Source organism: Apis laboriosa, unplaced genomic scaffold (assembly GCF_014066325.1).
Source record: "Apis laboriosa isolate Shangri-la unplaced genomic scaffold, ASM1406632v1 scaffold104_cov149, whole genome shotgun sequence".
Classification (NCBI taxonomy): domain Eukaryota; kingdom Metazoa; phylum Arthropoda; class Insecta; order Hymenoptera; family Apidae; genus Apis; species Apis laboriosa.
Window position 1 is genome coordinate 332,421 of NW_025220694.1, and position 24,379 is coordinate 356,799.

Genomic DNA, 24,379 nt, shown 5'->3' on the forward strand with positions numbered 1-24,379 from the left:
GTGTACGTGTATTATATTAACAACGAAAGCAATAGGATAATGTGAGTTGCGACGCGAAGTACTTACGGGTCACAGTTGGTCGCTCTAATTTCGTTGGATCTGATATGAAGGAAAGGAAAAGAAATAAAAATGGAAGGAAAATAGTAATGGAAATAAAAGTTACCAAGAAAGTTAAGAGAATCGAAGAAAAGAAAATACCTAAGTATTTGACTTAATCTATAATTATTCGACTATGATTACTTTTCTATAAAAACATTCGTAAACTTTGTATTTATTTATCTGTAAATTAATTCCTTAATATCCTTCTAAAATAAAATTATCCTTTATTTAAAAAAAAAAAAAAGTCACATCAATTTTACTCTTTGAAATGTATTTTCATTCCATCTCTCAATTTTCGAACTCTTCAAATATATAAATTATAAATTAAAAATAATTTCAAAGAATATTTCAAATATTTTTCCATTCGATAATCCCTCTCTCTTATTTCTCGAACAACAATCGACTTAAACTGGATTTACTAACGTAACAGAATTAATATCTCTCTCTAACAAAACAAATAAAATAACATAACAAAATAAAAGTGAATTTTTCACCAGAAAAAAAAGGGAAGAGAATATACGGTCCAAACCGATCGAATTTCCTTCGGTTCATTAACCAAAAACAATTAACCCAATTCCGTCGGCTCGATGCTACTCATTGCTCCGTTTGTTAATTGACAACGTTCACCAATTAACGCGACGTTAATTCGGTGAAACGCGTGCACTCTTTCGAGCGTATAGGCACGGATTGATACGCGATTTACGACGCGTTGGATCCGATCGTCGCCCACCCGTCGTGCACCCAGCTAGAATCACGATAATGAACGATAACAGGTTCAATTCAAGTAGCCTTTCAGTTTTAATAGGCGGCCTCTTTATCGTTAAGCCGCTCGTTCGCGCAGTGCTCGAGTTGCGGTGCTCGATGGCCGGCAATAACGAATGTGCTCGCATCGTGGAATTAACGTGACATAGTAATTAAACGTAACGCAGCACGAAATGACAGGATGCGTTCACTTCCTCTTCCCGTCGAACGGGACGCAAAGCTTTGCCCGTTAATCATTTTATCTCCTCGTTAATAACCTCGTTCATAATTATGTTACGAATTATATTATCCAGTCTGTTTCACGACAGAGAATTAGAAATTGAACCAGTTACGACAAATTAAATATAACTTTTTTTCCCTCCGTTAAGAAGGGAAGTTTTTAATGATAATTTTTCTTCAAGCCAGAAGTGAAAATTTTAAATGATTTAAAATATCAATTTTCTTATATATTCTTTCGAAATAGAATATTCGTAGGTATTCGAAATATTACTTCAATCGTTCAAAGAAGGAATGATACTCGTTTTACAAATTGATTTCCGCATTATTTTCTCTCGTGTAGTGTGTTTGAATAAGCTTTTGAAACAATGCGCAGTCGAAAGGCTGGAAAAACAGTGACAAGCATCGATCTCAGATTTAATTAATGCGCAACACACCATGAATATTCAACTTGTTTCAAATTAATAGCACGATCGAACACGAACAAGAACATCATTTGGCGGAGACTCGTGTCTCTGTGAGGGAACGATCAGATGTTCTCAGAATGCTTTGGACCCTGCCCCTGGCGGAAAATTCCACTCTTCTTCGATGTATTCCACGACAACTAGAACCGTTTCAACTTTTTTTCCTTTTTTATCGAACAACCTTCCAAGTTTGAATGGCCACGGGCTACGGGACGATAGTATTAAAATCGAAGTTGTTTCTTTACCCTCGAAGAAACTCTTGATCGTTCTTGTTACCAGGATATGTCGCTCTGCGTTATCTGTTTCAAGCGGGTCGCAATTAAAATTCTTCGAAATTTCGAGATACGACAAAGAAAAGTTTGAAAAGTTTCGAAATTATTATACGTGGCATACCTCGACTCGAACAGTTGGGATATTTCCGGTTAAACGCAGGAAGTGAAATTTTTCAATCTTTGTTTGCATATTCTGAAGTTCAAAGGAAAAGTCGACGACTTTAAATTATATTCCAATCGCGAAACTTTCGAGCGACATCGTGCTCGGACTGGAATAAGTTCCAGCAACAGTCTTCACAGGTGAAATAATTAATATTTTCGTTGTCAAGGATTCGTGGTTGAAAAGTTTAATGATGAAACTTGGGAGAGTCAACTACGATTGAATTGAAAATTTGTTTGAAATGAGTTTATCCAATTAATTCAAACTGTTTTCTTATTTTCTTCGTAAACTTTTAATCTGGTATATGATACCTCTTTAAGAAGAGGTTTCAATCAGCTTTTAAGATTACTTCTTTTTCCTCTGCTTCTTCGATATAATTATAAAAATTATTTGATCTGATATAAAGATTAAAATCTCCTCTCGTTATTAAAATATCATCATATTATATCGACGATATCAAAACTTTTAGCTTTTTTAATCTTCAGAATTGATCATATTTTCGTGTTACTTCAAAATTCTCGAATAAATCCAAATATATCCTTCGTCCAGAATTTCATCCATTTTAAGAATGAAACGACAAATAGAAAACGGTGTTGTTTACAGGAAATCGTGCCAATTTTCACGATTTTCGCGACGAACGATTCACGATTTCTTATCCTAATAAGTGATTAAGACGATCGTGTCGATTTGTTGGCCTCGAGGCTTGCTCCAGCAATTTCAGAAAGAGCCGTCGATTACTTTCCGCTCTGAAAACTGTAAACAGAAAGGAGTGTCTTTTTTCGGCGTAATCAGCACGTCGTCGACCAATTCGTGTCTATTTCTTCAGAAACGAGCCGACATATTCTTCCCGAAACTTTTTAGACCGAAGATTGAAGTCTGCTTTCGAGTCCTTTGATCTCTCTGTTCTTCTTGGCAACAGCAATGCGAACGTTTGATGTAATAACTCGATCACGTTCCAATGTTCATCCTTTGATTTCGAGGATTATGACAAGTACTTTATATTCGACTTCTTTATTCAATGTCCTCTACTTTTGTTCAATTATGCATTTTCTTTCAATTTTTACAGTCTTATAATTAAGAATCAGTTGTGAGTTTTTATATCCCACTGTGTGTAACATACACGTCTATCTAAAATTATTTAAACAAAATATACAAACAATATTTAACATAAAAAAAAAATACGTATCTACTTACAAATCTTTCCCCAGAAGACCGCTTAATTTCGGAATAACTTTTAAATAAACTTTCCTAGAGAAGAATAATCCACGGAGAAAATATTTTCCCCGCCAACTAATAAAAGTAGAGAAGGGTTAATCAATTCTCATCCTCTCCAATTTAACCTGTTGATCTTCAAACATTCAACATCTCGTCCAAACATCCCGCTTCATCCCGATGTAAAAAAGAAGAACCGAGAAAGATCGATCGAACCCATCCCCCGATGTCGATAACCAACGAACTAATCGTTCGCAAATCGACCATAATTCGCAACTATCTCCCCAAGAACAGCCAATTGACCTCCTTGTAACGTAAGTTAGCGCCGCTTATGCCCTCGCCGCTAATTAAGGGCGGCACGTCGACTGACGACGGCACTCCGCACTGCTTAATGGAAATTAGTCCTCCTGCCTATTACGCGATTTCCAGCGTCGCGCATCGTAGTCTCGTTAGTTCATTCGAGCGTGGCGCAGGTCTTCAACCGTTTCCTCCCGCAATCGTGGAACAATTCGATTCCGCCCCTCGTCTATTCGAACGCGTCTCTGAAGCGCGTTCTCGAGCATGGTTCTCCTATTGTATCCGCGATCCAACTAATTATACATACAGACGTCCGTCGCGCCCACTTCCTTCCGCGCGAGCGACGCTTATGGAAATTATTGCACGAGGATTGGATTTTACAATGGCGCGAGAGAAACATCTCTTGTAACGATAAATGTCGCCGAGTTAAATGTGATGAGATGATTATATTCTTTTCTGGATTTGGATTTTATTTTGGCAAGTGGAAAAAATTATTATGGGTCGATTATTATTTTCTGGTGTCTACTTTGATTCCTTTTCTTCATCTTTGGATTCTAATCTTTTAGAAAGAGATTTCTGTAGATGTGAAAACCGTATTTTTGAAAACTCGTCCATTTCGAAATAAGAGGATGATTTTAGAGAAGAAGAATCTTCTCTCTGTATTTTAAATTGTATTACTAAGTTCAGTTTCGAATGTAAGCGTTTATAGAACATCTTGAGAGTGAAGAAGATGCTGAATGGTGTCTTCGAGCAATTAACAACAAAATCAAGACCGTGTTAATTGAATCTCCGTGTAAATTGAATTGTTTTCCCTGTTGAAAACAAATTTGCAATTTCATTTCCAACAAAACAACTTCTTCTTTCGACAAATGCAAAGTCGTCTTAGTGAAATCTTCCTTAAGTATTGATTTTTAAGTTAGGTTCCGGCGATAACCGAGGAAACCGTACTACTTCCGGTTTATATCCCAACTGCTCGTGGTAACTACTGTTCCAACAGCAAGGAATCGTGGTCTCGATCGATTCGTGAATTTCTGTGTTACCGACTTGGACAAACGATACTTTCGTAGCCGAAGAGATGTCGTTCCATTGCTCGTTCCTCAAGTTCTTTTTCATGGTCGAAGTTTAATTTACACGTTTCAAAATTTTTATTTTCGTATTTAATACGAATTTCCACTATTTATTATAATTCAAAAGAACATTAAAATACACCTGTATAGTGTATGCAATAAAAATTGATGGAATAGATAGACACTTTCTAAAGTAACGTTTCGATATTAAGCTCAGTTTTATTAATAGCAATAGAGGGCTCGTTAGATTAATTTATTAACCATCCAAATATAGATCGTGAGAGAAGGACGCATCGAGATAATTAATTTACGCATCATCCTCGTAAATGCACGGAAAAAACGAAAAATATCCTAATATAAAAGTCTTGCGAGGTGACTATGAAATATCGAGGATAAGGACGATAAGCACCAGACAATAAAAATAATCACTGCCCGTACAATAAGCTTTATACCGTGCATTGGCAAGCTTCGCATCGACCATCATTCTTTTAGTACCGACAAAATTTGTCCAAATCGATCGAAACGTGTATAGACACAAGCTTGTGTTTTGTCGAGGCTCTATTTATGGTTTAGACTTTAGACAATGATGTAAGGAACGTGACTCGATGAAGAGTAATAGTGAATAAATCGCTCGACAAGAGAAGGCAAAAGTGAAAAAAAAAAAAAAAAAAANAAAAAAAAAGAAAAAGAGAAAAAAAAAGGAAAAAATAGTGAAAAAAAACCGTAAAGAATCGCGAATATATTCGTCGAATATGCCCCCAACGACACCGACTGATTCAGCCATGTGCTCGCTCTGTCCGCGCTCGAAGAAGGCTCATCACCCGAAGAAGCTCGTACGATTCGATTCCATCGTCGATACGTTCTCCATTTCCGATTCAAATGCTATCACCAATCAGAGGGTAAGAGGACTAATTTCGATATACAATATCCATTTCAATATCCATTTCAATATCCATTTCAAAATTCAATATCTTCTTCTTTTTGTCCTCAATGATCCTCTTCTTAAATTTTTATTTTATTTTATGTATTTATTATTAAATATTCTTTAAAATATCGTTTTAAATTACGTATGTTTTAATTTTTCTTATAACTTATGTTTTTTTTGTGATTATTATAAATCACACAGATAATCAATACCGGTATAAAGAATAACGTACGTTTAAAACGAACACGTGTGTGCGAATTCAACGAATTTAGGTCACGATAGACACATTTAATGTAGCGTCCATTTGCAGTCGCAAAATCCTTCAACATTTACATGTCATTACGTGATCAGCTTTTAAACATGAATCTCTCTTTCAGCGTACATTATTTATTCGAATCCTTCAAAGCAAGAACCATTAGTAGGGTACTAATTACCAATTCTCATTACATTATCGACACGTTACATTATTCAAAAGCTCATCGTCACGGCTCAATTTTTAAATTCCATTATTATTCCGTAAAATCATTCTACGTTATATTTTCCATAGAAAACACGCATATTCAAAATACTCGCAAAAAAAAAAAAAACAAAAATAAATAAATAATCCACTATCAAATGCACAAACAATAGTTTTCAACTTTCGAAGTGGAAAATTAACCTGTTAAAAAATTCAAAAGCTTCCTTCCAATTTCCCCCCAGTGCAAATTTATACAGAGAAAACGAGTCGTTCCAACCCATTCTACGTTCCACGTGTTCCTCAATCCTTCTTTTGACCCGATTGAAACTCGTGATTCACCCGAGTGAAGCTAAATCATCCGTGTAACCGCGTGAAAAATTCAGAATGGCCGCGGGAGACGTTCGCCGCGCGCAAAGTCCCGCGAAACGCAAGAAGAGTCTTATCGCAATGCCTTCGAGGCCGATGGAGCGCTGCTGCAAAAAAGGATTGGCGGCCATAACCCGCCTATCTTTACGGCTTTTCGATCGACGGTGACGCGAATGCGGGGCCACGCGTTATGCACGCTTGGAAAATAAATGGCGGTTACGGAATCGGGCGTTCGCTTAGCGGCCCTGTTAAACTTCCTGTCGATCGCGAATGAGAGGAATAGAAAGAAAAAGGGGAAAAATTGTTGCCTCGAGTATTGGAAACGTGTTCGATTTCATCATCGTTGTCCTCTTTGAACCGCGTGAGCGGTTCTAAATAGAACTCTATTTATCTAGGGTTTTATTTATTGAGAATTTTAGTTAGTAATCGATCGAATTCATTTACTTGATGAATGGTGGATAACGAAGATAATGAGAAATTAAGGTTAGTAGAAGAAAAATTATGTTTGGATATTGAAAGAATGTTCAGTGGAAAATATCGCATAAAATTACATCGAGATGTATATTCTTCTTGTAAATAGAATTCTATCGAGGTAGATTTTCATGATATATATTAACGATATATTAAGGATAATTAATTAAGAAAAGATGAAAATTCGTCCTATTATTCTGAAGGTAAAATTTGATACCATCTATTTGTTAAATTAATGAACTGCGTCATTAATTTCATCAAGAATTCGATCTACCGAGGCACACCATTTATCCGAATTATCCGAATATTTAGTAAAATAAATCCATTACGTTATCATCCAAACTACAAACATATGGAAAGGAAAATACAATATTCCGAGAAATTAGAGATAACCATAAAATAATGAAATTGCAATTAAGAAACAAATGAGTTTATAATAGATTAATTAAGAAGCTAAAATAAACAAGTACTTGAATAACTAAACTAAACGAAGGAAATATTATCTTCGACGATTAACGTTAATGATCCAAATTAATTGAAACAAATTCATTAAATATATAGACTTTATACATAATAATATTTCAAAATCACGTGGATTTCTTTATAGAAAAATAATCTCCATGATTTCACGGATCCATTATCCAAACGTGAACGTACTTGAAGCATTCTCAGAATGCTTTATATATACGCTTGTCGAAAATACCATTCGCCACGTGTAACGAATAATCCCTATCCTATATTCCAACATTTCCAAACAAGCTGAAAACCTCTTGATCCGTTCGACAATCCTTTCCGATCCCTATGTCGGAATCGACGAAACGGATAAAACGTAGGCGTGGTTCCGGAATCAACGTCGTCGTCAGAGAAACAGCAGGTGGCCGATAATGTTCCTCGGGGGAGCTAAACCGACCGCCATTCTTTTATGATAATACGTGAACTGATATCCGAAATGCAAATCAATTCGACTTTCTCGATCCCCTATCGATCGATATCCGATCGTCTATATTTCCTCCATTTTCCTTGGTCGTTCTCATCTCCGTCCTATTTACAGTGTTCTAATAACCAAATCGAAGATCGAAGATCTCAATTGAGAGATTTTTTCCGAATAAACTTCTTTGAATACGTGTATTCATTCGACTTTTATTATACTATTCCCTTCATTTTTCTACTTCGACTTTCCAGTAAAATAAATTTTATATACTTCTAGCAAATATTTTGAATTGGAAGTTATCCGGATTTTTCAAAGATTTCTCTCCGTATCTTGTTTAAATAACTCAAAAGCATCCGGAAACTCGATGCGGTGGATTCTACTCTTTCAGAATCTGAGAAGCTGCTTACTACATCGGCGCCGTCTGTAATCCGCGTGACATCGAGGCCTGAATATTCCACGCCAAGGTAGAACGGGACGAAACCGAAAATGGAACACGGTTGCATCTGTTCGAGCGATAAAGAGATTCCGTAGTGGAAGTTGTCGATGTTGGAAGTTTGTAATTTGATTAAAGTTACTCTTCGATCGTGCAGTTCTGCATATTGAATTCGTTAAGAATAACAAATTTTCGAGTGTTGAATTTAGGTAAATAAATATCGATTGATCTGCAATTTCCTCGTTTGATCTATTCTATCTCTCGTTGTCGAATCGACTCCTGGAACGACAAAATCGAGCGTGTCAGTTGTGATTGATATTCGATCAGTTTCATTATAATCGAGGGTTTTAAGAAAACGATTTAAGTAATCACATTGTACGATACAAAACCATTTGTAAAATTGGAGTTTATCTTATGAAAATAATTTTTTCGTTATTGAGAAGACCGATATGTAACGGGATTTCTATTGATTTATCCTCGAATCCAGATTAAATGGATCATCACGATTAACAAAATATGACACTAAAAATGTCAACTTCTTGATGCAAAAAAGAAAGTTTTCATTTTACCCACACACAGTTCATCGTGATAGGATGGAAAATCTTCGAGTTACACCACCTGCAACAAATTAATTATCATGTTAGATTATAACTAACAAATATTTCTCACCTACCTTCTCTCACAATCTCTTCGAGTTTACGCAACCCCACTTAAACTCCTTCTAAAAAACCTTGCAAGGAAATAAAAAAATCAAAGAGATCCGGTCGCCTTGACTCCCTTCAATGAGCTCCTCCTTATCGCGAGAAACTCTCGACGTTGGGGAGAAGATGAAAGAGATCGCGACAGAAAAATTGAGCGAGTCCACCCAAGAAAGGAATCAGGTGTGATCCTCTTGACACGGGATCGGCTAACGCTTCGAGTGGTTCGAGAAACTCTCGAATAACAAAGACACGGGCGAGGAGGGTGTGCTACCCCTTCGATCTCTGCCACATTCCTCAATTATTCCCACCATCCTTTCCAAACTGATTTATTCCTCTGCATTGTTCCGCGAAATATGCTCGATGGATTTCGCGATCATCGATCCGAGAATCAAGCGTGTTCTCTCTCTAACAATCGAAAGAAAGGTTTCGTCGACTGAGTAGTAGACTGGTCTAACTGATAAACGGCCAAGGATAATCAGGCGACGTTGTCGAAGGTTAAATTATTCTCCGATATTCCTTTTAATATCAAAATTCCAGCTCGGCTCGATGATAATAACGATGAAAATGACGCGACGGGAAATAAATTCAAATCCCGGCCCAATTTATCGACTCCCCCATTGCATTCTCCCATTTGCGTTAATGTAACAGCTTTTACAATATACAGGCGATTAATTTTGATTAAATGATATCGCCCCGTTATTCAAATATATTGTGAAAAGAAAATTGCCAAAGTATTCTTATTTTTTAACGAAGCATCAAATTGAAGATGAGAAAAATAATTCTCTCAAATAACTCAATTTTGTCACGATTGAAAATTGAGTATATTTATTTTGAAATATAATTAAAAATTGGATATTATAATTTATAATATTTGTAATATTTTCTGTTCTTCTTGAAAAAAGAAAATCGACTCTTCTATTTTAATAATCACATAGTAAGTACGAATTATTGCATCTAATAATTAATTACAAATACTTTTAATAATTGCTTATATTAAACGAAGAAAAGAATAATGAAAATTGAATCTTTTAGTCTTGATTATGATCGAATATTTCAATTCTTAAAATAGAAAATTACATTTTCTATATCTTAGCATCCGGCTAATTGTCACGATGGTTAAGAAAAGAAAGTAGGAAATTGCGAAATGCTTCCTGTCTGCTTGGTTTTTCAATTCTAAGTACTAAAGCATGCTAGAGGAACAAATGAAATCCTTCACAAACGTTTCTCGTACATTGTGACCCACTTTTTTCCTCCAATTTCTTCTAATGTCCATCTTTTATATCCATCCAAAGATTAAATGGGGGAATCGAATCATAAAACTTGTTCAATTTCTGTAAAATATAAAATTTCAATTTACATTTGTACTATTTATTTATTAATTGTTCCTTATTTCTTTTTGTTACAGGTAAGTCTAATATTTCCGGTTAGAAACCATGTTCACGTAAGTAGCGAGATTATTTCCTTAGAAATGTATTGTTTCAAAGTTCCACGCAATCCTTTTTAAAGAATCTTCAGCGCAACGAAAGCCCTTTGTTATAATCTCTTAACCTTTCGAGAAAAGAATGGAAAAAAAAGAAAAAAAAAAAAAAGAGGAAATCTCAGTCGTGGATCAAAGGGACAACCGTGGACAAAGCGCTTATTAGAATTAGTTGAAAAATACATGTGCTGCGAGCACGAAATCCATTTTCTATGGTATAAAGAAAGAGAATGGTATACAAGAATGGTATCCATTTCAAAAATTGCCTATCTTACCTGCCAGAAATTAAATTAGTTTATATGTTGTTAGAAAAAAATTAATTATATTCTTCTGTATGTATTCAGTGCTCAGCTTTTTTTCAATAAAGTTACGTTATTAAAATAATTTTTCGAAAAGTCTTTGATAAAAGAACAACTCAACAAAGAAAGCATTTTTAATTTTTGTTTAATGAAACGAAATATTCCTTATATACTTATAAAATGTACGCCATTGCACATTTTATTAGTTGCTTTAATATTACATTTATCCCGTTTATATGAAGAAAATTTTAGTAGTAATCCGATTAATGTAATATAATTGGAAATATATTTTTGACAGAAAATAATACGCATTAACTAATTATTCTACAATTTTACAAATTTGTAATATTTGATACATTATTGATATCATACATTTTAATATAACTGAAAATCTGGAATGAGAATAGAATTAGTTGACTTGTTTATATATATATATATATAAATTTCTCGATATATTCACATTAAAATCTAATTAATTTTTTTCACCCTCGTAATGAAAATTAAACAAGACATTGTCTTCGTCTATTATTCTTCAATTTTCGAGACCCTTTCATAAAATATCATTTCTCTTTCCAATAACTAGTTTCACCAAGATTCAATCTGTACTTAAACCTCCGATATACGAAATTCACTGTATAAACAACAATACGTACCGATACACAAGTGGCAGCACAATATCGTTTCAAGTTTTTAAACTTGGACAGAGCGGAAAGAAAGCGCATGTCGAGAGCAAAAGAAAGGTAGGAAAGTTCTTTTTAAAAGCCGTGGTGGTATCACTCACTCTATCGACAGACTTTCGTATTGTTTTCGATTCTGTCGGGGCCATTCTTTTCCCAACAATATTTAATCTGTCCGGCTCGTTCCACGGTATAAATGAAAANTTCTTTTTAGAAGCCGTGGTGGTATCACTCGCTCTATCGACAGACTTTCGTATTGTTTTCGATTCTGTCGGGGCCATTCTTTTCCCAACAATATTTAATCTGTCCGGCTCGTTCCACGGTATAAATGAAAACTGCGGATAACCAAGAAAACACCCGGAACGTTTCTTATCTCGAGTTAAATTACGACATCTCTGTTTCTTTGGCTGTCCACCCTGTCTACCCGCGATTTCTTTCCATCTCTCTCTCTCTCTCTCTCTCTCTCTCTCTCTCTCTCTCTCTCTCTCTCTCTCTTCTCGGTTTCTTTACAATCGATCGAACGCATCGAAAATTTTAACGTGAACCTGTGAACAGAAATATATTCTGTTAGAATGGAAGGAAAAAAAATAAAAATTTTATGATTATTTTCTAAGGGTGAAACGAATTTTAATCTTCCAGATTCTTCAGGTGTGAAGAAAAATTATGATGAAAGATTATGTGAAATTAATTTTTGAGTTTACACAAGTGCTTTGAAGTTTTTATTCATTCTAATATTCTTTTCTATTTTTGGTATATTATTAATTATATAATATCTTTTTTCTTTTAAAAGTATAATATGTATTATACATATCGATATCTATGTGCTTGATTTTTATTTGCTTCCATATATATTGTTTGATATTCTTTCATTTTCGTGTCTTTTAAAATATTTTCCAAATTTAATATTCCAATTCTTTATAAATATTTTCAGGAACTACTAAACATTAATTGGCACTTGCGTGCAGCTTTAATCAACGCATTTTGATACTCTATCGTCTAATCTCGAATTCTTGTGCGTTTAGACGACGCGCTTGAGTTATATTCGGCAATACATCCCCAATTTTCATTTTGTGTATTAATTTAGCATAATATTGACAAATTTACTTGTACGTATGTCACAAATATTTGTCGCATCTGTGCGCATGAAAGTTTACGAGAGGGTTGGAGAATCGCTTCCAAAACCTTGATCTAAATTAGTCGATCGTCTGGCAAATGTCCATTTCTTCGGCAAAAATACGATATAAATCTTAGCTCGCACCCTCGAATTCTCCATTGAATTTTGCAGTCAATCTCATAACTGGTTATCGCGATTTCAATATTCTAAAATTGTAGGAGTATGAGACGAAAGGAAGGATATTAAAAATAAGAATTCCGTCGGTCATTGGAAATCAAAGATCCTCTCCTCCCTATCATTCATTTATCTATTCATTTTCGATGAATAAACACTGATATTATTGATATTATTGAATAATAATATTTGAAAGATAAATTATTTTAATATTTGTTCTTTTTTTATTTGTACTTATTGTTATTTCATTACTACTATTAAAGATCCTTATATTAATATAAATTTTTTTAATAAGTAAACCGTTTGAATAATTTATTTTTGAAATAAGATTTTATAATTTACTACCATATATATATTTATCTCGAAATATAGAATTAATTTTATCCTTGATTGTTATTCAATTCAATTAAGGAATATTTAATATCACGATAAGAATAATTCAAAATAGAATATTAGAAGATACAATAATATATACATACACACATATCTGCATGGATATCGAGAATTTATTCAATCAACTATGCATATCCCATTTTCGAAAAGGGATTGGATGTTTAATTCAATGGTAAAATAGCCGAATATTCCTATGATGAAAATATTTGATCGGCACTTAATAATAAACCATCGAATTGATAACCCATTATTAGATACATACGATATGCATATTAGTTATGCTAGCTCGCATAGTCTATCCAATATTTCCTCTGATTTTTACTCATTAATCGGATCTATGGGATTAAGTAAATTTGGAATACCGATGTTATAATAGCCGGACCCGTATTACGCGCAGAGAAGGATCCTGTGTTTCATCAGAACACGCGTTATATGCTAATCGATTTCCACCAGATAAATCCATTAACCGTTTGTACCAGTGTTTGAAAATATTGATTTATATCCATGTGTATGTGTGCGTGTGTATAGTTAATGAATACCGATCAATTTAACCCGACCGATTTTGCACTTCAAACAGAAATCCTCCCTGTAGAGATTCTACCATGCGAAGCATTTTCTAACACGCTTGTGAATTAAAATTCCTTTCCTCTTTTAAACAATGATATCATCGGATATCGTCTTGAAAACTTTCTCTTGTATTTCACTTTTTAATATTTCGCCGTTTATTTTAATATTTTTATGAACATAACGTTGGCACATGTTTATCTTAGCGACGAATTTTATTTTGTTTTAATGTCGCATATTTTAATACCGCGATGTATTTGTACATGGCCATAATATAAAAATACCGCTGGTATTGCACTCCATTGTATTTGCTTGTAACTTTTTATTCAACGCGATGACCGGATATATATTTCTATTTTGTTTCGTATCTCGTAAAAGGCCAACGCAAAAATACAAAATAAAAATATCATCGCTACAGGTATTATATTATATTTTTCCTTTATATTCCCCCTGTATTTGTTTAATTTATTTTTAACTTCCTTCCTTCTTCTTTTTTTTTTTGTTGATTTGCTAATTTCGCGTTTTCCTTTATTTCATTTATAATTGGTTGAAAAAAATTACGTTCCTTGAAAACGAACAATTTAAAATTACGTCAATTTTCGAAATAACGTGAAAAAAATTTCAAAAAACTTGAAATTTTTATGTTCCTCCAACGGTTAAATTCAACAAAGAAAAGAAACAATAAATTCCAATTAACAAAGTTCAAACAAACGAGAAACGATCACAAACGAATCTTCGGAATATAAAACGAGCTAGAGTAATTTAAATATGAAATTAAATACGTACGTAATTGCTACGAAACTTATTTCTCTGAAATCCGATGAATTTCACGCAAAGATCGACGCTGTTTTCGCGCCAAATTCTCTACGATCTCGAGAGCTTTGATCTTTTCGAAGTGCACTCCAATCGTACACCAAAGACCATAGGAATTTTTCGTTTCCATTCACATCTCGTTTCGCGCGAGGACGAGGCAAATCGGCTGATAATGCACAGTGCACTTTCCTCGGGTGGCAAAGAGAGGCGTTTTCCTCGTGCAGTCATCAAGGCAAACTCACAGTCCTTGAGTGCACAGAGGTAAAGAGTTCTGTCTTGAAAGAAACCGCAGTCGACGAAAGGGTTTCGATGTTAACAGCTTTGCGAATACAAAAAAACGAGCGAAGAGGAATAAAATGGGGAGAAGAAAGAATTTTGGAACGTTCGCATGATTCGTAACCTGGATGGATCCCAATGCAAAGAAGGAAATTTTCGAAATAAACAAATTTAGTGAAATTCCTGATCGTTTTGTTCGTATGCTAATAATATTTGGCCTTCGTTTCAAGATCCAAAAGCTAGATTAATAAGAAATAGAAATTAATAAAAAATATGAAATTTTTTATATAGTAGAATACATTAATTTTGGCGAACAATCAAAGTAATATATAAAATGAAATAAGTAAAAAATAGATACATATACTAGAATATAGTATAAAGAATAATATGTGTTGTATATCCATGGAAAATAAAAGTTGCAATAATTACAAATGATACTTCCAAGATATGATTATCAGGTACTCCCAAATTATTTGATGCCAAATTATTGAAATTATTTCAGTCACATTTTGTAAATGCACAATAATGCATAAGAATAATACAAGATATATAAGATATATAATGTTATTAAATTATATCTTCTTATTTATCTGTGAGAGTTTTAAAGAGATAGAACCATCGTGTTACATACATAAATGTTCTGCTCGAGCAAATCGGCAAGGAGACAGTGAAAGCCTGCGTAAAAGTTAGATGAAGCGTTTCACGCACTGCATCACAGGTAATGGCAAGTGGGGAATAACGAAGAATTCTTAAGGGATGAAAGTCTAGAAAGCAGAGGCGGAGTAAACTCGCAGCGTTTGATGGAGGGCAATCTGAGATATCTAGTGCTGGCTTCTTCCTTTACTTATCATCCATCTTCTTCGAACACCTTAAAGTTTTTCTATTTTAACTGAAATTCTAACTATCTCTCTTTGCTTCCATGCACCGCCAATCTTTTACTTTGTTTTAAACATCGCGAATCCTTTTCCCTTACTCATTCTAACTTATACATTAACTAATGTAAAATTGCAATACAATACAATCGTTCCCGATACCAAGATTCTTCTTTTATGCATTTTCGAATAATACAAATTGTAATTTTCGATAAGAAGGTAGACAAGACACGTTACTTTTCTTTTTTATGACTTTTCGAATAATTCCCCCATACTTTTTGCCTCACGCCAACGTCAAAAGGATTCTCATAGCAGAACGAGCAAAGCGGGATTCTCTCCCTGTCGTTTTTTCTAACCACGATAAATGAGCATACAAAAGACCAGTGGCTGAGGTTAAAAAGTGTATACGAATTCAACATTTGTTCCCTGAATATCTCTTTTATCTCCGGATTCGCTTTTCCAAGTAATTATTTTTTACGCCGTTTTCCCTTTCCTCGTTTCTGCAAATAGTACTTTAATACACAGCGCCCTCGTTTACTATAAATGTGAGAATTTTCAAATATATCACGTTGTAATACTCGTGAATGGAAAAACATTTGTGCAAATCAAATATGTTCTTTATAAATTATGCTCAATCGTGCGATTAAATTTCGTTTCTATCTATTTTCTTACCAGATCTTCCGTACGATGTCACATAATAATCCACTGGCAGAAATATCGACATGTTCTTCTCATTTAATTTTCAATTTATTTTCAATAATAATTCAAATATATAATCTTACTATTTAATCTTACTATTATTCCATTAATAAAAGGAAAAAGAAAAAAAATATCTCGTTTAAGTTTGAATCTACTTAAAACAAATTCTTTTTTGAAGTAATTCAAAACTTTGCAGCAAGATTCAATCTCTACTCGCAATATAATTCATTCCATTATTATTGTTATTTATTTAGTATAATTTTAATAATCACTATTCGATAATTTAACATCGAAAGTCAATATTCTCAAAGCATCGAGCAACACATAATGGAAAAGTGTGTGGCATCTATATGCTATCGAGTACATCATCTCTAATACATCGAAGCTCCTTATACTTTGACCAGTTTTTCACCAGCATTTTTTACGCTTTGTCAAACAAAGCCTGCGGATTATTTTCCCGTTTTCTTCAACATCATCTAGATACAAGAAGATGAACTCAGAAATTATTTGGACATTTTTTTATCATCTAATCCTGCTCCACCATTCTACTTCCTCTTTTCATTTCCATTTTCGTTTTCTTTTTTTAGAAAATTACTTCGATTAAGCTAAACGACAATGAACGTCCCTTTTGAATTTTAATTTATATGAGACGATTAGATCGATCCGCTTGTGTGCTTTTGTATTAAATTTTTCACGATGAAGAAAGTTATTTAATGATCGATTAAAGTATTACGTTATGTGTACATTAAGTTAAGAAGAATCCTATGTTCAATATGATTGCTCATTAGATTTAATATCTATCTGATAATGATCATATTTCAGCAAATCGTACATATTTGAATCGGATATTGTTATATTCGGATTGTAACAACATTGTTATTCTTTCGTATTTTATCGAGAATTATTTCATATTTATTAATATTATATTCGTATGATTTATATTAAATTACGGACCAATTAATCTATCTCTCTGTTTTCAATTCAACGATGAAAAAAATACAATACACGCATTTTATTGAAACGTAACGAAATACATTTGTTCCTTATTGCGCATATATTAAAAAAACACACGACAGGAATGTTCCTGTTTCCATCGGTTTTATCAATGAACGATAACGATGCAATGCAATTATTGGTTTAATTTAGTTTCTGCCTGTTACTCATAATTTACAGGTTTATATCAGCAATAAATGTGGTTTTTCAATTTTACGATTCGTATGATGATTCTGTAAAAAAAAAAAAAAAAAAACAGCAAACAAACTCTTGTCGAAATTATTATCATCATTAAAAAAAAAACTAATTAGAAGAACGTTATCATTATTAGCATTACTTCCATATACATTTTTTCAAAAACATAATTAAAAGTCAATATCAAAAGAAATTATTGTTCTTCAATTTTTATAACACCCTGAAAATAAATCGTGAAATATCGATGAAATCCGTCTGCCTAATGCTCGAACAAAGAAATATTATTCAATTTATCAAAATAAAATATTCACAAAATTCAACTAATACTTGTAACAAATCTCCGTCCAACAAACAATTCTCCGCAATCGAGAAACATCGAGTATCCCTCGTCCAAGCTTTAATCTCGGTCTAATCGAGCGAGAAGCAGAGATCTCTCTCAAATATTCATCGACGTGGTAATATCCGGCTCTCTCTCTCTCTCTCTCTCTCTCTCTCTCTCTCTCTCTCTGTCTCCTCTCTGTCTCTGAGGCCTCGCGCCGCGCTCTCGTCGTCGTCGTCGTCGTCGTCGCGGAACGAGCCCCGAGAGGGATGATTTTTCCCATAGTGGGCATCAAGTTGTTTGGAAACGAAAGGAGGATGAAGAAGCCGGAGTTGCGCCGGAGATACGTCTGGCTGCCTGTGGCGAACGTGCACGGGGGTGTGGGTGGCCGTGTGGGGGTAGATCTTGCGCCGTCCAACCCAGCTGGCAGCATCCCTCGGCACCCCATGGCCCGCCGAGCGAAAGCGCTGCCAGTCATTCGCGCGGATCCAAACACGCGGGATCTGTTCCTCCTCTCCACGGAGGAGCCGCCTTTGTCCGCAGTTTTCGTGGTCCCGCGGCTATCACCCGCGTGAAACCTATCGGTGCAATTATCGTATAATCAATCAATCGGATCGTCCTTCTCTTCCTTCACTTCTCGTGGAAGTGGTTCGAGGAATTTATTCCTCCTTCCAGGGGATGAACAATCCCGGGAGACGTTTCGTCGCTGCGATATTTATTCAAGAAGAATTATAAAACATTTGTAGAGGGATAAAGAGGTTGATTATTATTCTTTTTGAATAGAATAGAAGAATTCTCGAGCTTGAAACTTTCTTTCTTCTTTGAAGAAGCACCGTTTTGAGCTTCCTCGATTCTTCTTCCCTTTTTTATTTATGTATATATGCGGGAAATCAAGTCGTTATTTCGATTTCGTAGGGAAGATTGGATTGGTCGTTGAACGGTGATTTGTGAACGGATAGGTGTTAATAGGGGATGGTTATACGGTTTTGATTTGAGAAAGTGATGTAGGAAACGGGAAAGGGAATGGTGGATGGGGAATGTCGCGCGGATAATGCGTCACGATTATGCAGAGGTCGAGCGCGGCCGGGTCTCGCTGCACATTGGAATCCTGATTCCAAGGTCACAAATCTGTCTAACGATCCCTTCGCTCACGTGGTTGTAGCTTGCGTGTTTCCCTAGTGTCGTTTTTTTCTTTGAAAATTACTAACTTTGCGACACGTATAATTTTACAAATTATTCGTCGATAAATTTTAATTACTTTAAATTTTTTAGATCCTCTTGATGAATCTGTGAAAATACGATAATAGTTGTGTATACAAACAAATTTCATACTCGACGATTACGACATATTTATTGGCAAAAGGTATTTAACTTTAAAGATTCGTCCCCATGAATTGCAATTTTATTTAAGAATTATGTTAGTAAAGAAAGTTCAACAAATGAATTTGTTCGTTGTAAAATTTTAAATTTTAAAGTACTCGCAGTGAGAAGCACGACGAAACGTCTAGTATCAAGTGTCAGAAGTGAGAGAGAGAGAGAGAGAGAGAGAGAGAGAGGTAGAGAGAGGCAACACCGAAGATCGAAAGGGGGTGAGGAGGACGTTGTTCGATACTGTTGTATGGTGTGTTGTCATAGTGAAAAATAATCGGTTAGCAACCTGGAGTGCCAATGCGGATCACGTGTGCCGCCCGTCTTCATGGGGATGGGCTTTAACGATAAGAAGCTGAGGAGATTACGAAGATTGCGGCTATTTGGCCGCGCCAAAGTTTACCTCACGGTCCGCTGGCCACAGCTGGTGGGTGCTTAGAGCAATCGCATGTGCATTTTCCTTCGTTTTTCCGATAATTTAGAGCCGCAAGAAAAGGGTTAAATCCCTTTCGCTTTACTCGAGTTAAAGACTTTAAGATATAATTTTAAGCACTTAGCTTGATATTATCGATGCGGATATACTTCGTGTATCCGATTATTTTGGGTTGGTGGAAAAATTGTATCGATTTCTAATTCCGATAAGATAAATTATAAGCGAATGCTTTGGGGATGATCTTTTATATTTATGGAATGAAAATTAAATATTAGTGGATTAAACAAAAAATATTCATATTGTATCGATTTGAAAAAGGTATGAATGACAAATATTTACTATATTTTTTAAATAAATATTGTAAACCATACGTATATTGGTTTATCAAATTTCGTGATCGAGTTTCAAATTGCAAGATAAATTTCGATCCGAAGAATCATTGTCAAACACAAAATTTTTGATATTCGTTTATATAACTTTAAAACTGGATATGTATCACCAACCCAATAATATCTTTATTTATAAAAATTAAAAGTTTATTTTTCATTTTAATATATATATAATGCATGAATAATGAAATTAATTTACATCTCCAATTTCGAAACGAATAGAGATGGAAAAATAATCCAATTTTATTTTGCATTCTTGTGAGATGCATTAAGAAACGTGATCCAAAAGAAAACCTTAATTATACGTGACGATTATTAGGGGATGAAAGTTCGCGTCCGAGCTATACAGCCATTGCATTCTAAACGCGGATCACGTAGAATGCGTTGATTTCCGGCTGGAATAAGCATCGAGAATAACAGCCTGCGAAAACTGAGATAATGGAAACATTTCTGGAAAAGCTTATTTTGCACTCGCCTTTCTTGTTAATAACAATTTCAATTGTCAAAATAACTCTATTATTTCTTCGAAATATTATTGTTTTGCTACAAAATCAACGTTTCATTCAAGCTTGTTTTTACCTGCGGTTCTTGTTGAATTATCTTGACGAAATTCAAGAAATAACGAGCTTCTTATCAACGATCACGATTAAAATTCTATAATTTCTTTCTTTCTTCGAGGTTACACAACTTCTTTTAATTTACAGGCAACAATTTTTGAATAATAACATTTATATAATATTTATTTAAAAGTGTGAGGAAAAAATTTCATCGATGTTCTTGAATTTGTTCATCGATCGACAAACAAGAAGTCCTGTAATCGAAATTCAATTTTTTCCAGAATAAGAAGAAATTTGAAGAAATTTTTTATTCATTTTTTCTTCGTTGATTCTCATTTTTGTATGGCTTGCGTTGCAAAGATATTATTATTTTTTTTATTTTTCCAGCATCCTCGATCGCGAAAAAATGTTGTCGATGTCGCTTATAATAATGTTTGATATCGTGTGGCTTATTTTTGCTCCGTCAACTCCATTAATAGACGCAATTAAAATTCCCTTCGCGCTCAGACAATTTTCCAGCCGAGGAAACCTCGGTCCCTCGCTTCTGTTTATTTTTACCACGCCTGAATGCTCGGTAAATATCCTTGTAATTTTTACCGATTCTTCATTTTTTTCATATATACATCTACGTGTATAGTCATTAAATAAAACGTCAATTAAACGAACAACAAATAACAATCTTTTACGAATTCGTAAAAGGGAAAAAATTAAAAAGAGATATTTGAATTTAAATTTCGAAAAATTTATAATTACACAATATCTGCATACTTTGTTCTATTTACTAAAAATTTTTTCCTCTTCGTTCATTTATAATCGAAAAATCAATTTAAATTTCCAAAATTCACGCGAAATATATAATTGCGCGACGAATTTGAAAATTTTCCTCCATATCTTTCGGCTTGAAATATTCGGATCATCGTAGCTCAAAGTGTTTAATAAAATGCAAACGATAAACGACGTTTACAAAGTTTCAATCACGTTTCAATAATTGTAAAAAGCAATTCTATTACCACGTTTGACATTTTCACGTGCGCGCACAGGCGCGACGACGAGAGACGAGACATGCCAACGGTTTATCTCGAATTTATTTTCCTTCCCGAAAACCCCTGTATAATGCGAGGCGCAGACTTGTGAGTGACGGCAATTTCGGTGGCCTTTCGCTCTCGCCTTCTTAATCCGATTTAAGCAACGTCAGAGACTGTAGACACTGCTCCTCGCGTGTGTAATTTTCATGGCGGGCGAAGCGCACACCACGGGCGGAAAATCTGACGATCCGACTGGCCAACGTCGGGAATGCAGAGTATTTCCGTCGCGTGCATCCTGAACGCGTCTCGCCCTCTGTTCCATTTCGACCGGATGTCCGGGATGTGTCGAGTTCTTGCACCGTCTATGAATATCTTTCGAATCATCACGCGGGATTGTTCGAACGTGCAACATTGACGTCTTGTCTCATTGACGACACGTATTTGATGGTATTTCAGAAGAAGTATTACTTGTGGTATCGCCATTTTTGCGATAGCGGAGAAATGATATTCTTATTTATGAAGGCTAGTGTTTATTTTTCAATTGAACAATTGAAAACTCTTGAAAACAGCATTAGTTGCGGCTAAAAAGGATTAAGAATTAAAAAATAATAATTCTTCACTTCAAAAGATGAATTTGAATATATTTTGGAGAAGGGGAATATTGATTTAAAAAATAAAATTTCGATGACGAGACGATAATACTCGATTCGAATTTCCCAATTCTTCTTTTTATGTATATTTTTTTCCCCTTCTTTCTCTCTTCAAAAATTTATCCAACTTATTATTCGATAAAGAGATCCTTTTTAATAAACTTGCTATCTCGCTCCATCTTTCATTTCATTAATGCCAAAGTTACAAGATTTCATTTTTATTCATCTCCCCTTTACCCTCTAATTTAATTGATCAATTAAAAAGTAATAAGATCACGGAATCAATTATCTTAGCTCGTTCGAACGGGGAGTTGAAGGCTTGATTTACGAGCAACAACAACGTTGCAAAAAATAACACGGGGCTCGAGGAAGGCTATATATCTAATCCAATATCGCGCGCGGGTTGTCCGAATCAATTCCTTAATAGAGAAACGGGATGAAAAATTCAGGATTTCATTTCGTGAAACACACACGACGGATCTTCTTCGCCCGTAACAAGAATCGCGCACGGCATTCTGCTTCGAGATACGGATACGAACCTGTGCTCGTCGAATTTATTCAACGCAAACGATATAACGTAACGACAGCACGTACGTCCAACAAATTTCAACGGCGTCACGTTTTTACTCTTTCACGCGCGTATGGATCTCCTCCGTATAACGGAGGCCCGCCATTTTCTGACCTGACCTTTTCCGTGGAAAACTGAATTTCCTCGTGTGTATGTGTGTGTACGAGTGCGTGACTGTTAAAATATTCCTTTGAAAAAAAACTTCCCTATTGATACATGATTGGAAGCATTATTTATTACTCATCGATGAATAAAATTATCGACAAAATTGAGAATAGATAAAAGTAAAACTTTCGACGATATTATTCTTGTTTTTTTTTTTTTTTTTTTNTTTTTTTTTTTTTTTTTTTCTTAAAATTAACATTTTACAACGTGAAGCAAATGGAAAGATTTTCGAGTCCGAGAAGAATGTTCCTATATTTCTTTGGCGAGTCTATCTGTAACGGTTATACCCTCGAAACGCCTCGAATAAAACTGAGAGCCACTTTTAATCTAATTAAGCTGCGTAATTTATGGACGGGTCTGGAACGCGTGGAATTTCATTAAAGCGGTATCGGCAGTTCTTCCGGCACACGATGAATGAAGTCGAGTTCTTTGATAAAATTCGGTTTCAAAGTTACGCGACCCTTAGGCACGAGAAAAATTGACAGTATTCGGAATAAAAAAAAAAAGAAAAGAAAAGAAGAGAAAAGGAAAGGAAAGGAAAGGAAAGGAAAGGAAAAGAAAAAGAAAGGGAGAAAAGAGAAATAAAACGGGTGACAGACTGGGTTCGACGTTGTCGAGTAATCTGAAATGAAAATCCTGCCGTCGTTTCTATTTTTCGTCTCTTCGGGATTCAAATGTAAAACTGGCGCGTATCCCGTCAAGACGTTCAAATATTTCTTGATGTATTTCCGACCCGATACACCACAATCAAGTAGAGATTCCTTTTCCCTCTCCGACGGGAATATAAAATGCCTCCCTCCTCCAACTTGACGGATCGAGTCGTAAAAATTTCCGTACAAAACTTATATTTTCTTTTTTTTTTTTCTCCTTCCCTTTTTTTCCTTTATCAAAGAGGGAGAGAAAAAATAGGGGGACGATAAAGATTCTCACTTGTAGAGAGATGCAAAAATTTAAGTTTTTATCACTCGATTTTTCGCCATCAACCTTCGCATATTCCACAATTCTTAGATATATATAACATCGTGGCTTCTTCTCTCGAACATCAAAAATTATATGTAATTTATTTTCCATCAGATTCTACCTCTTCCGTTTTAAGCGTAGAATCGTTTTCGCAATCGTCTCATCAAAATATCAAAATTTGCAAATAAATTCTATCGTACGTTGGAATTTTCGTGGCCGCAATTTGTTGACCAGTTACCTCGTACGTTTCTTTCACGTTCTCATTTACCCATCGACATGGAAGAAACTGCGGTTCGAAAATTCGTTTCTACGTTTCAATTCCGCGCCACGAAAAAGTAGATGGATCCAACGTTATCGTTTCTCGTCTGTCGGGTTTAGTGCTCGAATAGATTCGAAAAGTATGGAAATAAACGCAACTGAAAAGCCGATGACTTCTTACAATTTGAAGAAACATTACACGATCCATTGAACGTTATTTCCTAATTGTCTGAACAATTTTGGTTTCCCGTATGAAATATCTCTTCTACAAATTTAGCAAAATAACACTGAACCTGTGCTACCTATCG

At 34.8% G+C, this 24,379-nt stretch overlaps 1 protein-coding gene across 19 annotated transcripts in view; it reads left to right on the plus strand.

Moving 5' to 3' along the window:
• Nucleotides 1-24,379, plus strand: part of LOC122713572 (disks large 1 tumor suppressor protein) — a 524,720-nt gene that overhangs the window by 330,221 nt on the left and 170,120 nt on the right. For 2 of the 19 annotated variants that reach the window (XM_043935496.1, XM_043935583.1), the window contains exon 1: nt 5,265-5,448. The exons of 16 other annotated variants lie outside the window; for them this stretch is intronic. In XM_043935496.1, the coding sequence (XP_043791431.1) occupies nt 5,302-5,448 (147 nt within the window). In that variant the 5' untranslated portion in view covers nt 5,265-5,301. Of the gene's footprint in view, nt 1-5,264; nt 5,449-19,363; nt 19,494-24,379 lie in introns of those variants that run through there. One more of the 19 variants, XM_043935661.1, reaches the window with a different exon arrangement.